A 15,496-nucleotide genomic window follows, 5' to 3' on the forward strand; every position below is an offset into this window, starting at 1 on the left:
AACTGTGCCAGCCCACTTGCCACTCCTCCTTGCAATGGGGTTTAATGGGATATTAATATTCCATATCCTTTGGTTTATACATAATTTCGTCGCTCATGAATAAATAGATACGGCTGTTGTATGTTTTATTGATTCATTTGTTTTATTCAATTTGATCTGTATGTTTGTATTTATGTATGTGTGTGTGATGTTATTATGATGATTGTGTGGTTCGTTCTCTCTCACTACAAATGTCACTCCACTCGTCGTCGCCACATAATCGTGAAAATGCAAAAGAAAATGTGTCTGAATCTTGCTTTACCTATTCAATGTCATGTATTTGCTCTTCTTGGTTGCTATATAAAACGACAACTTCAGTGTTTTGTATCATAATTAATCAATAGTTGAAATATATTTTACATTTGGTTTTCGGGGGTTAAGTTGTGTTTTATTTTGTTTGTTTTGTTTTGTTTTGTTTTGATTTAGGCAATTTGCTTTGTTGTATATGTTTTTCGTTGGCTTTGTTTATTCAAATGTTGCATTCATCGCTTTAATCGCTTTTCGTTTGGTATCGATCTCCAATCAATTATTGTCTGAAACAATTATGTCAGCTAACAAACTCACTTTGCTCTCCAATTGTTGGGCCAAAACAATAATCGTAGTTGGTAAAAATGAATTAGCAGCTACGTGCGCTACTCTCTACGCGTGTTAAAATTGAATTTGGTTTTTATTTAGAATCCTTTCTTAAATGGCATTCTGCGGTATGTACAGGGGGAGGTGGTTGCCTAAGCGGTTAAATAAAATAAATGCGTTGTTGGATCGAAAACATTTCCCAAGCACTACGTACTTAGACTAAGTGTGGATTTGGCTTTGCAGAGACTTGGCTTTAACAATACAACAAAAAGAACTATGCTAAAACTAATTCATTAATCTAGTTTATGGCGTGTAGTCGATGCGCTGTGACAGTGTACATTCTATTCGAGTTTTTGCCTTCCTTCCTTCCCACACTGGCTCACAACAGCTGGTTTTAGAACTCGATTTTATATTTATAAAATATGTTTTATATTATATCATGTATTATGCATTATGCAAAAGTATTTACAATTCGTCTGATGGTTTTATTGTGGTGTGATGTGTGCGCGACTTATCAGCAAGGAATATGTACGGTTAGGTCATAGATTTCTGAGTGTAGCTTAGGTTTAAATTTATAATACGCGCACAGAGATTTTGCTTTACTATTTGTAGGGGCTCTTAGTAATATTTGTAGGCGAGACAAGCCAAAACGATTAGCGTGTTTTTTGTCTGCTCCATTAACATTAATCCTTAGACGCTAGTGTAAAGTCCTTCGGTTGTGTTTATGCTTCAGCCATCCACTCCAGCTACCTATATTTATATTTAATATGTTTTGCTGAGTTGGTGTCTGACTATATGCTAGTTGCTAAACATTAATATTTGGTTTCGAGTTCAATGATCCGTGCTGAGCGCATCATCCACGTTGCTGTCCCAATTGAATTCCGTGATGCCCTGCTTGAAGTAGATGTTCCCCAGATTAGCATACCGCTGCTCGAAGTTGGTGTCCTTTGCCTTCAGATGTTCAAAACTGTAAAGAGAAATAGGCAAACAAATAATTAATATTCACTCAGGTAACGAGGGTACAGTTTTTCATTCCTTAATCTACTTTTTTCCGCAATCTACGCATTTCCCAACTTGTCTTTGTCGCAGGGCTAGGATTTTCTTCCTTCCACTGGGATGGGACCCGGACCCTACCCTCCTCTCAACCTTTGTTGCACGCTCTTCCTACAAAAGCTGCTCAATTTACTTGTGCGCAATAGAATGTTTTCTTATGTGCGATGTATGCACCCTGCCCTGTCGTAAAAACCCCGTCAATTGTGGATGCAGCTGCCTGAAGTACAGCTGTACGAGTACGAGTATGTACACACAATAAATAAATCCAAGACTTGGGCAAGACTTCAACACACACACAGGAATACACTCTTGGCGTAGCGTTTGCCTTGCCCCGGGCGCATTGTGAGTGCAGAAAAATGTCAAAGGTCATAAGCAGCGAGCGGCATTGTTCCGGCCCAAGACAAAAGGTTCTTTCTGGCAGGCACCAAAAGATTTTGAGGGAAGGAACAAAAAACGAGGAAAAACCCCGTCAGTCAACAGGCCCAAGTCACAGTTAATGAAACACTTTTTCAGCCCAAAACCCAACCCAAGCTTGCAGCCGACTGTTGGATGGGATGGTGGTGGTGGTGGTGGTGGTGCATGGGTATTTTCTCGGTTCTGTGCCCAAGACGTTCGGCCTAACGAATCCACCCTTGAGGATGAGAATGGGGCGCAGGCGCAGCTGCACATTTTGGTGCGTCGTTTCCTCGTTCCGCCTGAGAAGCTAAGTGCCTTTCGAGGGGGGTTCCCATCGAGTGAACTGCGCACAAGGCTCACGTGTGCGCAATCAGCGTCGCAAGATGGTTATCCAACCGGTCGATTCGGGTGGTGGTTCATCTTCATCCCCCCCCAACCCATCCTACTATGTACTTCCGGCCTGGGAAAATGCCAGCACACAGCAAAATCAAAGAACGGAAAAAGGAGAACTCGTTCTTGTGTTGTATGCAACTTTGTTTGTGTAGAATTTATGTATTTTGAATCAGATCTTAGCTAAAGTATAATTTATAATAGAAATAGTACTCGTATATAGGATATAAGGATAGAGAAGTGGATGAGGGTGGGTTGGGGAGTAGCCTAAACATTTCGTGCCTTGAGCACCTGCTTCTGGGGCGGACTGGGCACGTTCTCCTTGCCGGGGAAGAGCACTGTCTTCTTGGGGGTGCCCGCCGCAGAGCGGGGAGTGCGTGGTGTGCGTGGGGTGCGCGGACTGTGCGGCGTGGCAACCTTGGGCGTGCGCTGTGGGCGTGGCGAGGACTTGCAGGAGAGCAGCTCGCTGATCTCGTTGCTGCTGTCCTGGCGCACACACTTCTCGGAGGAGTTGAGCAGCCACGAGGTGATCTTGTCGCACTCTGCGCGCAGCTCCGAGTCGATGAGCAGATCCTCGATCTTCTCCAGATCGGTGGTGTTCGGCTTGTTGGCCTTGCTGGGTGTCGTGTGCATGGATACGGATGCCGGCTGCTTGGACTTGAGGGCAATATTCTCGAGCTTCAGCTGCTCACATTCCTCGCGCACCTTGACCAGCATCTGCTCCTTGTTGTCGAGCTCCAGCTGGGCAAACTGCAGCACGGTGGCGAACTCGTCCAGAGCCTTCTTCATGTCCACCATGTAGGCCTCGCGGGTCTCGTCCTTGCGCTGCAGCTCGTAGTAGTGGGCCATCTGAGCGTCACCGTCGATACGCTCCTGGAACGAGTTAGCAATCTTATTGAATTTGGCCAGGGTCTCCGCCTCGCCGGCAAGCAGCTCATGGAGCATCGACTCCTTCAACGATACCTCGCTCTGCAGCGTCTGCGAAGAGGAGCGCAGCGCATTCAACGCCTCCTGCGATTCGGTCAATTGCTGGCGCAGCTGCTCCGCATCGGCTTGCAGTCCCAGGTAGCTCTGCTCGAGGGCGCCCTTGGCCAGCTGCACGGACTCCAGCTCCGCCTTGAATTGCTCCACATCGGCGTCGGACTTCTTCAAGCGCTCCATCAGAATGTTCACCGTGGACCGGGTGTTGGTGAGCGTCAGCTGGTAGTTGTACTTCTCGGTGATGGTCTTGGCCATGTCCTGCTTCAGCTGCACCAACTGCTGCTGCAGTGCATCGCTCAGCTGGATGTAGTAGTCGATGCCGTTGCGCAGCTGCTCCTCGCACTTCTGCAGCTTCTCGTCGCGCTGCCGCAGCATGTCGTTGGTGGTCTCCAGCAGCACCATCACATCCTGCTTCTCCAGCTCGATCTTGATGAGCTCGTTCTCGGCCAGCTTCTGGCGCTTGTCCAACTCCGCTCGCCAGTAGCTCTTCTCACGCTCCACGGCGTTCTCCATGTCGTTCTCCACCTGCTGCTGCACCTTGGCCACCGCCTGCTGTTGCTCCGTTTGGCGCGCCTGCTCGCGGCACAGCTGCCGAATGGTGTCGCAGTGGGCATCGATCTCGCAGTTCTTGTCCAGCAGCTCGTCCTGCAGCGAGCGGATCAGCGTGCACTTGTTGGCCAGATCGTTCTTGAGCGTGTTGCGCTCCACGCGTAGGCACTCCTGCTCGGCGTGGCTGCTCTTGGCCTCCTGGGCGTACGACAAGGCATCCTGCTCGATCTGCTCCTTCAGCAGAGTGACGTCGGCCAGCAGCGAGGCATTGTTCTTCTGCAGATTCTCAATCAACTCGATGTTGAGTGCGGTCTTCTGCTGCTCCTCGCTGCAACGCTCCTTGGCCAGGGCCACATCCGCCTGCAGGGCACTCAGCTGGACATTCAATTGATTCTGCTCGGCCATCTGCTGCTCGCTGGACAGCTGCAGCTGCTCGTTGGCCAGCCGAAGGGCCTCGCTCTCGGCGATCAGTGTGTCCACGTGGCGCTCGTGCTCCTCCCGCTGCTGGTGCAAGGTCAGCTCCATGGCGGACAGGCGATCCATCAGCTGGGAGTGCTCCACGCTCAGTTGCTCGTTGCGCTCCTTGTACGAGTGGTTCTCGCTGGTCAAGGCCTCGATCAGCTGCTCCGTCTTGGCCACCGCCTGCTCGTGCTCCTCCCTCAGCTTCACTTCCGCCTCCTTCAGCTGCTCCACATGACGGCGCAGCACATCCAACTGGCTCAACTGGCTCTCGATCAGCTCGTTCTTGTGACGAATCTCCTGCTGCAGTGCCTCCTTGCCCTTCAAACGATTGGCGGACTTCGCCTCCTTCACGGGCGTTGTGGTGGCCGAGTGCAGGGGCGTGGAGGCCGCTGTCGAAGCGCCGCTGGTAGACGCCTCCGTGGGGGTGGGCGCCGGACGGAAACGCAGACGCTGCGGCAACGATGGGGTCCTGAATAGACGCAGACCCTTGGACTTTTTGTCCTCCTTGGGTATGGCAAATTCCTTGGCCTCCTTCGAGCTGGAGGCAAAGCGCACGGCATCCTTGAAGAACTTTTCGATTTGCTCCTTGCGCTCGGGCTGCACGGGTGCCGGGTTGGCGGCAACTGTGGCGGCAGCAGCGGCTGCAGCAGCAGCTGTTGTGGGCGTGGCACTGCCCGTGGAACCGGCAGAGCTGTTGGAGGCAGCTGGCGAGGCACACAGCGCCACATCAACATCATTGAAACGCTTCAACTTGGCCTTGGAGAAGGACATTCTGGCTGCTGTTGTTGTCTGTCTTTTGTTTGAAGCTTAAACTTTGTTTTTGTTGGCTTTGCTGGCTCTTTGGATTTGCGCGAGTTTCTTTTACGGTTTAACGTCTCATAAACAACTTTCGTTTAACTTTTAGCAATAACAAAAACTTCAATAATAAAACGTAAACACAACTTTAACTTTTAATTTATGTTTCTTTCTTTTATCTCTTTTGGGTAAACTGTTTAACAAATCTGTCCGTTTTAATTTTGTACTATTTATCTGTGTTCTGTAATTCGTGGTCTGTGGTCTCTACACTACTGCAATAATATCCCGTAATTTCCCGTTGCTACCCGTTGCTCTCTTCTGTACCTACGCGTTCCGCTGTCAAAACCTAACTAAATTCTCTGTCGCTGCGCCAGCGCACAGGCAGACGCCAAAACGAACGGTGCAATGCAGAGGGAAAGAAACGCACAGAGAGAGAGCAGCGCAGTGGAGAGGAAGAGAAGTGCACAGAGGTTTTGCGGGCTATATGGCCGCTACACAAAAGGCGCAGAACAACCCTCGCGATCGGAACGGGCAAAGGGTCGTTGTGTGGAAGTGATCCTTCATTGTTGTTGTTGTTGTTGTTGCTGGTACTGCTGCTCGTATTTGTCGCTGTGTCTCACCTTTGCGGGTTGTTCTGCCTATACCCTAAGCCAGGTGGGGTATTTCTGTATTTCTTAAGAAGTTTGGTGGCTTGTGGAAATAACAGTTGGTGTATGATTATTCTGTGAACACAATTATCGCACTCCTTTTAATTGATACTTAAGGTACCAATAATATTCAGTACTGATTTCACAGAACCAATTTATATCTTAGGTATATAGAAAATAGCGAAAATAGCGAATGGTAGATGAATGACTTTCGTAAGAACATTTATGTTTGTTCTGGAAGTATGGAAGATTCTAGATTTCCTGGTACAAATGTAACGGAAAATCAAAAATCATTGGATAGAAGTATGAGACTGAGTGACTTATATTACAGATAGATCATACAACGAGTCTTTCTTTAGTCTATTTTCATTGTTAAACGTTCCACTTCCTTTACGCTTCATGGTGATTGTATCTCTCTTATACAACGAATACAAAATGCTAAAATATAGCCACAACTTTTTGCACTATTCTTTAAGCATAAAATTCGCACAATTCACTTTTCCCTTAATGCTCAAAGCGCAATTTCTAGAGCATTTCGTATTCGTTGTTGTTCTCCCCATTGATTTATTACGCTCTGCTTATTTTGGTGGTGGTTCGTGCCACAATTCCTTATCCTTAGACGCCGCAGTCGTTGTCCTTATCTATGTGTTTGTCAAGACGTCGGCATCGTGTTTGTGAACTATAGAAAATGGTACGAGTAGTTTTTACTTTTAGCGCGCGCAAATGTTGCAATTGTAGTCCAAAGACAAGGCGAGGAGGGTTCATAGGCGCTACGGGTGGGGGTAAATACATACATGTATAAGGCAGCGGCAGAGATAGCAGATAGAGAGAGAGTTCAGGGGTTCCGCATTCCCTTACTCTTCCTCCAGAAGGAGTGTTTTTATATATGGGAAATGTGTCTGCCGCTGTCTGACAGTCACATCTGTCTGTCCTTCTCCCAAATGTGACTGATCCTGCAGGAGTACGAGCAATGGCATATCGCTTGATAGCTTGGAAAAATGTCCGTTAGCTCCAACGCAACGCGAGAACTCCAGCTGGCAGCCAGCATAAATTTGTTAATTTGATACGAAATCCGAAGCCCGCATAATTAGAAAGGAAAATGTGTAAATGTGACGAGGGAAATGGGCGGGTCCTTCGCTCCTGCGCATTGAATTTAATTGAATTGAATTGCGTGGAAAATGCCTCAGGCAGAGAGAGAGAGAGAGAGAGCTTCTAAGGCAAATTGATTTGGCTTGATCGCGCGAGGGAGTTAAGCAATCGAGAGGGTCTATATCCCATCTGGGTATGTGATCTGGGTATCCTGCTGATCCTGTGGTAGCCAGGCAGCGTGTCTCCTTCCATTATCTCGGCAACTACAGGCAAAATGTCACAACTGGCAACTGCTCAGCTGGTTGCTACTCAATTGCTTAACAATGGTAAGGTTGGGAATATTCTAGCAACTGAAAGGTGCTAATTCTAGGGTTCTAAATCAAGGAAGCATAGAATTCTGGGTGGGTCAGACACAGCTGTGTGTGCAGCAGACAACAGAAAGATAATGGACATAAGGAAGTAAGGAAGTAAGGCGTCCTAAGGGGATTTTGAAAGACTTTGCTAATGCGGAACTGTTTTTGGGGGAGATCTTTCGCTAGATTTGCAAATAATTTGAAATTAAAGTTCTGGAACTTCAGACTTCATATTCACTATCTCTAGACCCTTTTTGTCAATGGCTGAAACACAAAACAGTTCCACAATAATATGATCCTCTATCGAAAGACCCAAAAGTAATATAAATGATGTTCTGGGCTAATGATGACTTTCCCTTTATGGCAACACCTTCTTGAACATCATTTTCCCATGCCTGCTCGTGCATAACCGCTAAAAAGTAACGCGATCTAATGATGGGCACCACCATGGGATCCATTCAATTATTTTTTCCACACAATAACCTTTGCCTGAACCAATGTCAACACAAAGTGAAAGAAACAAAGGCAGGGGCACCGTTCTCAAAGGGTTCTCCCTCGTGGCACCCTCATGGGATACAAAAGGAACTGAGTCATCGACCTACGGCCCAGACGCTCCCAACGCGTAGATGCCGATGCGCAGAAAGAACCGGACGGATGTTCAGGTTTTATGACCAGAAAAACGTGTTGTAACCGCGACTACAGACTACATGAAGGAAGGACAGAAAGATTCTCTTTTTACTTACCGTTGAAACAGCAAATTCTTGGCAAAGACGTAAAGCTCAATGTCCAGGCCATTGAGCTTCTCGATGCGACGCTTCTGATCCGCTCGCAGATTGGACACAGCTGTCGCCGAAATGGTGGTATTATGCTGCTCAAAGGGTATGGCAAAGCGCAGGTTAAAGGTCTCCTCAAATATATATTGGGACATCTAAGAGACGAGAATAATATTCAATAATAAATTCAATTTGGTTTTGTCTTTAATGGTGCAACCTTTTGATATTCAGTCAGTCCAAAGTAGGCCATGGCAGCCAAATTGCGCTTGGCGCTGGCCAACATCACCCGATCCCGCTCGTGGGCGGGCATCGAGGATTTGTTGTAGCAGCCGACCAGTGCCAGATCCGCCAGCATGCGGGTCTGCCGATTGGCCGCCAGATTCGACTCGCAGCCGGCGAACTGATCGAGATCCACGTCCAGCCAGTCCTTGCCCTTGTAGCAGGCGGGCAGCTCGTTGGCCGAGGCCTGTCGCCCCAGGCACCAGTGCCGCGAGCCCTTCCAGGTGGCACCGCGCCGCACATGGCGGTACTCGGACATGTAGCGGGAGATGGGCTCGCGGAGCAGCGATATGTAAAAGTACCGACGCTTGGCCGTCTCGCCCTCGTTCTTGTCCAGCTCCACGTCCACGCAGCTGGTCAGCTCGGTCCAGTCGGCATGGAGGCCGCACTTCCAGCCCGTGGAGTAGCGCGAGAAGAGCCAGTTCTCGTTCCGATGCGGACGGAAGCAATAGCAGCGTTTTCTCTGTCGCTGACACTCGCAGGGTCGCTGCGAGGCATCAGAAGAAAAAGGTTAATGGAGGATCACTGATGGGGGGAATTTCAAGCTCACCTTCAGGTCCAAGTCCCTGACCAAATGGCGGCCAAAAGAGGTGCCGCCCGTTTTCTGTATGTGCAGAAAGACCATCACATCGTGACCATCCATATCAAACTGGAAATCATCGTTGAGCACATCCTCGTAGCTCAGTCCGGCATTGGCGATGATGTTCTGCGGTGCAGATGCCTTCGAGGCCATTGCCGTGATGCCGCCACCCATGGCCCCATTATTGTTGCTGTTCGCATTGTTGTTGTTGTTGTTGGAAATGCTATTGGCCTGATGGAGTGGGAGCTCATTATAGGCAAGTATATCCGAGGACTGAAGTATCACGGCGCGTTTGGATAGGGCGCATACCTGCGGTTACAGAAGAGCGAGGGAGAGAGAAAGCGAAGAGCAAACATTAAAGTGGGGTTGTAGGCGGTAGTTAGTCGACTGTTGTTATACCCTGTAATGAAACCCTTCATTCACTGAAATATATGCTTCAACCAATCAGTTATACCGTTTCCCATTCACTTATAAACTGACCTAAAGGGCATCATAATGATCCCTGAGTGGTGTGAATGTAATTTCATTTTTCATTTTCGCTGTCGCCGCTGAGACTTAAATTAAATTTATTGGCTGCAAAATTACACAAAAGGGCGGTGTCCACGTCCGAGTAAGTGCCTCTGCCACGCCCATCTCTCGCAGCGGAGAGTATTTATTTTCAGCATTAATTAAATGCACATCGGGATTAAATGCGAATTTTTGCATACGACACAGGTGGGGGCACGCCTCCAGCCACTGGGAAAATTCCCCACCTATCGCCCGAGTATACAGTTTCCCCCCCTCAGCATCATCTCCCCGTCTGGCTGCTGCAGCTGCTGCTGATGTGTTTCTCACCGTGTCTCACTTTATTTGCACCAACGGAATGTGCACTTTTATTTATGGCACGTACTCAACGCTTATTAATATCGAGAACAAGCTTTTATCCCCTTTTCATTGCACTCACAACAATTAAGTTGAAGAATTTCAATATTTACTGGCCATAAATATGAGGGATACACGAGTGTGTGTGTGGATGGGGCGTTGTAGTAAGGAATTCCAGGTGGATTAAGTAGTAATGGAGATGCCAGAGGTTATGGGTGAATCTCCATATAAGAAAGTTAATTATCTCATGGCATACTTTTCGGCTGGCAACTCAATTTAAGGTACAGGAAATTTGGTGGTGAAAATCCAACTAGATATGTGTGTTCCTCTGAATGTCTGATCGGAATTGATCGGAAAACGTTCTGGATATTTAAAGTAACCCAATAAAAAATGAAAATAATTGAATAGAGACCTTTAGATTGGGCTGTACCAAAAATATTCTCTTAAGATAAACCAATATGATTGATCTGAAGGGAAAGGCAACTGCCTTTCTGTATCATTCTTGGTGAAATGGTAGGCAGAGGGAATATACAAGTTAGAAGCAGAAAAGCTGCTAGCTAGTGGCAATCCATACTGACATCTGGTCTTTGTTCATTAAGAGCCTCAAGTTTCTGGCGCCGCCAGCAGCTGTCATCATTTTCTGATGGCGTAGAAATATTCAAAAATGCCTAGGCTTCCACCACTCATAACTTTCTAATTAGAATAAGTTTCCCCAGGCCATGGGCCTTCGCTGCGGGCAATGCTGCTGCCAATATTCTCTTGTTGTTGTTATCATTATTTAGGAATTTTCCTGACAACCAGGCTTCAATAAAAAGATAAAACAAGACCTCAGCTGTCCGCAAGTCAGGACAAACCCACACACAGAAGCGCAAACCCCCATTCTACTATAGTTGTGTTCTCTGAGCAATCAAACTAGACAAAAGTTTCTCGATTAAAATGAGCAACTTTGTGAGAATTTTCTCTTATCTGACAATTTCCGCTGCTTAGCAGAAGACCAAATGAGCAAAACACGCAACAAGAGGAGCCGAGCAGCAGGAGGAGCAGCACGAGGAGCAGAGGAACAAAACTCAGAGGCAGAAACTCAGCTCATTAAACAATTGGCAGGCGGGCGGAATGGTTGTTGGCCATAAGAAATTAAGGACACCAGGGGGGTTGCCATGCCGCATGCCGCATGCCTCATGCCCCGATGCATCCCAGCCCCAACCCTACTCTTATCTTTAAGTCTTTTCGGACTCAACTTGTTCGTGTGGGGTGTGCAGGAATGCGTGTAAGCTTGTTTCCATAAAAGTTGGCCATTTAAATGGCCAGAAAAACGAGAGAGATGAAAAAATGCTACACTTAGGGAAAAGAGCAGGCAAGTTTTTGACATATTTTGGCAGCCTTGGAAGTTTTTTAGATCCTCAACTAAGTTTCCAAATTACTGAAAGGATATTTTACCCCTGGGTTATCCATTCCATACTGCGGAAGTTTATACTTCATCCTTTTCGGACAGTGTAAAACCACAAAGAGGTATACAGGTCCAAAGGGAGTGCCCTGCAAGCGCAAAAGTTTTGAATTTATTGTGGCCAAGCGGCCAAGAGAGAGAGAGAGAGAGCGAAGCCACAACAGCGAGCGAACCAATTCGATTATCAGCAGAGAAAACTGCAAGAAAAATTGTGCGCTGGCACTCCCGTATCGCCAGCTGTAGAGTCCTTGTCCCGAAGCTCTTTACCTTAATCCCCTTAGTGGGCTCCTGGGGGGTGCAGAGGCCAAGGACAACTTCGATTTATTTGCTTTTGATATATAAATTGTTGTCAAGTTGTTTAGTGTTCTGTTCTTAAGTCAGTTAGTGGCACTTTAAGTGCTGTAAATGGAGCTTTAAAATGCGCAGTACAGCAGAGTACTTTTCTTTTTTTTTTTTTTTTATTCAATTGGGTTTTTTTGCAACACAAAGAAACAGCGAAAGAGAGAGATGCAGCGGCAGAGGGAATAATGAGGCAGACAATAAATTAAAACATAATACATTTATATGGTGCACGTAAACACGCATTAAATACAATTTGGTGTGTATGTGGCAAAAAGAATATGAGACGAAAATCCACCACTAATGGGTAATTTAATTTTATTTTCGGTGCTTCAGCGCGCGGCACTGCAACTAAAATGAAACGGCGCCGAGCATGAGCATCCCCAAATGGCGACCAGATGGGCAGCAACAATTACAATAAAAATAATAACAATTTGCTGTTTGTGTGTATATGTGTGTCTGTGTGTGAGGGAACACTTTGCCGGCAATTTAATTGCTTTTCATGCTGCCGCGGCGTTGCCGCTGCTGTCCCTTGGAAAATCTCACGGAAAATGGTCAGCGTGCTGGCCATTGTTGGGTAATAATATAATAAAAATAATCATTATTTTGTGCTAAATTCGTTAGAAATTTATGCGCGTATAAACACATGGGACACATGTGCACACACATTCTACAGCATCCACCGGAAGCATTAAAAGTTTGATTTTGCTAAAGCGGAAATGCAAAAATGTGTTGCATGCTTTTTGGGGCCATGCATTATGCCCCATTCAGCAGGGAATGGAATCGCCATTTGATGGACATTCATAAAATATGCAAATAATTGATGGACCTGCACACAAATATTCACTGAATTAAACATAACAAAAAGGGGAGAGAGCGAGACAGAGAGAGCAATCATCGAATGGAATCTGTGAATATAGAATTTAATGGAAAAATTAACTAATTTAGTGGAATAAACGGATATTGTCCATTGAGTCCATGTGAATTTCATTGACTGCTGGATTATGCTTAAAATAATTGTCTTCTCTAATGGACAGTGGAGTGAGTAATGCTGAGGGAAAAATAGAGCTGTCCCAGAGTGCTTTTAGCACCCCACACAACTCATGGCACAAACTGTCTAGACTTCAACAGTTTTATGCCTGCCAATTACTCCTCCTCCTGCTGCCAGTTGATCGCATACATAAAAATATAACCACAAAGAACTCATTTAACTGAAACGTAAACCAAACACTTGGCGGCAGAGTACCTGCCAATAAAAACCCTGAGAGAGCGAACAGGGAAAATAAAAATAAAAGCCAGAGAGCAATCATTTTTCATTCATAAGCCCAAACTGCAAGCAAACAAAATGACAAATGTTACGAGAATAAACCAAAAGTAAAACAGCCGCCAGTAAGAGTGACTAAATTAATATTTATGCGGTCTGGAAGCACATATTTAAGATTGTATGCTTTATGAACTCTCCGAACCAGCAAAGACACAGAAGGCAGCCCCAAGGACCCACTGAGAAAATGCTATACACAGATTGGGGTCAGGGCACAGTCTTGAGAGACAATGTCGTAAATTTCGAGTACAGCGAAAATCAACAGCAAAACTTTCGTTTGCAAAAAAAAAACCAAACATGGAATTCCCCAGAGACAATTTCGTGGTGCGTCATAAAATGAAAATGAAATGGAACCAAGCGAAATGTAGAGCGGAGTGTACACAGTTTGGTTGTGACATCTACAAAGAAAGAGCACTCGACTACAATTTCATTTATTACTTATTCAGGACATAGAAATTTTCAATTAATTTGTAAGCCTAGTAACACAACTCGTGGCCCATGCCATCGTCAATGCATACTACAGGGGAAAACCACATAAAATGAATGTACAATGGAAATTCGATTTGCAATCTGCACTTACAGGTTTTATTCTTCAACTCGCCATATTCCACGCCCTTCGACTGCATCTGCGCCCAAAGGCTGGGCACAAACGAGCTCCAAATGCAAATAAAAATCAAGAGAAACAAAAAGAGTGGACACTGAGAGACGGCTGACATGGTGAATGCTTCGTTGGCAACTGGTTTGTAGCAATCGTAAATGGTAGAAAAATTAGAAATAAATTCACAATTTCACAGTATGGGCCTAGAGGCCAAGAGGCGTTCGAGACGAAAGTCGTGTTTGAACCAACGGAAAGTGTGACAATCGTAGATGGAAACACAACGATTTGTGGTATCATTCCGCACATATCCCGACTTGCAGCCGCAGCCCAGGCGGCACACACTAATGTGTTTACAGTGCGGATCAAGGTAGTTGGGCACTGTACAGCTGGGCTCATTGCAGAGCAGGCAGGTCCTCACCTCGTTCTCTCCGCAGGCTACGGTATGAAACTCCTGGACATGAATTTGGTATCAGAATTTAATAACAGGCTAACGTACGTCCATTCTGGGGCGCAGCAAAGCTGCCTCCCAGCAGCAGGATCAGCGGCAGGAACAGAGGCTGGCACAGCCTTAAAGTTAGTTGCCGAACAAACATGAAGGAATGTGTGAATGTGTCTGCCGAGCAAAACTTTCGCCTAAGACTTGCAACTTTTTAAGCAAATCGAATCGTTTCGTTGCGTCTGGGGCAATTAGTCAAGCATCATGCAGGGGATACAACTCGCACACACAAGTTTATGTAGATTTAAATTGTATATGTAAGAGCCAAGAACCAAGTGTGGAAAGTTTAAATGGCAATATTTAAGCTGTCTGGCGTATTTGTGCTAACTTTTAATAGTATAAAGTTATTTGAATTCAATTACAAATTTAATTCTGTAGAAACGAAAAGGCATCTATGGCAACGGGTGTATGTAAAGTGTTCGTTTAATGAATTATTGCATATTTAAGGTATAAGATCTTCCTGCACTTTGAGCACAACCCTGTCAGAGCCTTGGCAAGTCTCTTCTACTTTAGTTTATGAGAAAATGCAATAATAAAGCTACATATTTCCAAAGAACTCTCTTGACATAACCATTCCACGCTATCTCAATTTTTATAGCTCAATATTTTTGCTGGATTCAATCATTAAAACTGAAACGTTCAACTATCAAAAACTTTTGAATTTATGGTTTATTTTTATGATTTATAAAGAAACTGTGGACTAACTTTACGTTAAGTTCAACATAAAACCCGCAGCTACGAAGCCATAAAACCCCCACTTGACTGTCGGCCACAATTTTCATCTTTAATCATTCATCAAAATCATAAAATTGTATTAATATTACGCGAATAATATTTACTGTGGCACAGAAGTCACCTTTTGGAGTGGCTCTTTGCCGGCTGTATTTGAGGTAGCGCAAAAGTACAATCGAAAAACCAACATTCAACTGCATTTAATGGTTTCGCAGGGCGAGCCTGTCATTGGGGGCATTTAAATGTTAAGGGGCATCCGCTTTTGATGATGGCCCACACAGAACCTGCCTGTGGCCGGCAATTCTAATGGTCAACTGGTCGAAAAGCACACACACAGACAAACAAAAAAAGACAGCCAGACAGGATGCGCAGATGGGGAACGGGAAGAAGGGGGCTGGCTATTCAAAATGCCATTTCGGTGGCCAGGAGGTACACAGGACATAGACAAAGAACCCTCAAGCCTTTGCCTGGCTATGATTCTGACTCTGGTAAAAGCGGAAATATACAAAATTACCCAACACTGGCTAACACACACACATATACACACACTGGTACGTACAGGTGATAAATGAGGCTAGAGTTCTGCATTTGATTATCGCTTTAAACAAATATGTAGCCAAAAATGCCAGACCCAGCTCGTTGCGAAATTTGCAATGAAAATTGTGTGCCTTCTGATATTGTCGGCATGCCAGAGTATGCGTGTTGGCGTGTGTGCATGTGCTATTGGCAGGCAGTGTGAATACATA

At 45.7% G+C, this 15,496-nt stretch overlaps 3 protein-coding genes across 4 annotated transcripts in view; all 3 read right to left on the reverse strand.

Annotated features, from left to right (window-relative positions):
• Window positions 1–332: 332 nt before the first annotated feature.
• LOC117896733 (heparan-sulfate 6-O-sulfotransferase 2) overlaps window positions 333–15,496 on the reverse strand; it is a 100,740-nt gene continuing 85,576 nt past the window's right edge. The window contains exons 3-6 of the mRNA XM_034805197.1: window positions 8,930–9,268; window positions 8,318–8,866; window positions 8,071–8,255; window positions 333–1,579 (exon numbers count right to left, since the gene is read on the reverse strand). Of these exons, the coding sequence (XP_034661088.1) occupies window positions 1,444–1,579; window positions 8,071–8,255; window positions 8,318–8,866; window positions 8,930–9,268 (1,209 nt within the window). The 3' untranslated portion in view covers window positions 333–1,443. The remainder of the gene's footprint in view (window positions 1,580–8,070; window positions 8,256–8,317; window positions 8,867–8,929; window positions 9,269–15,496) is intronic.
• Window positions 2,594–5,608, reverse strand: LOC117896723 (golgin subfamily A member 4). Of its 2 annotated transcripts, XM_034805187.1 has the most exons (2): window positions 3,415–5,608; window positions 2,594–3,324 (listed from the first exon to the last, which is right to left on the reverse strand). In XM_034805187.1, exons 1-2 carry the CDS (start codon window positions 5,212–5,214, stop codon window positions 2,719–2,721), a joined length of 2,406 nt encoding a protein of 801 aa, XP_034661078.1. In that variant the 5' UTR covers window positions 5,215–5,608; the 3' UTR covers window positions 2,594–2,718. The 2 variants fall into 2 exon arrangements, with proteins under 2 accessions (XP_034661078.1, XP_034661076.1); XM_034805185.1 differs by having other exon boundaries at window positions 2,594–5,608.
• On the reverse strand, window positions 13,506–14,148 carry LOC117896744 (venom serine protease inhibitor). The gene is made up of 2 exons (XM_034805210.1): window positions 14,019–14,148; window positions 13,506–13,957 (listed from the first exon to the last, which is right to left on the reverse strand). The coding sequence occupies exons 1-2, from the start codon at window positions 14,113–14,115 to the stop codon at window positions 13,713–13,715; spliced, it is 342 nt and encodes a 113-aa protein (XP_034661101.1). The 5' UTR covers window positions 14,116–14,148; the 3' UTR covers window positions 13,506–13,712.

This window comes from Drosophila subobscura, chromosome O, assembly GCF_008121235.1.
Source record: "Drosophila subobscura isolate 14011-0131.10 chromosome O, UCBerk_Dsub_1.0, whole genome shotgun sequence".
Classification (NCBI taxonomy): domain Eukaryota; kingdom Metazoa; phylum Arthropoda; class Insecta; order Diptera; family Drosophilidae; genus Drosophila; species Drosophila subobscura.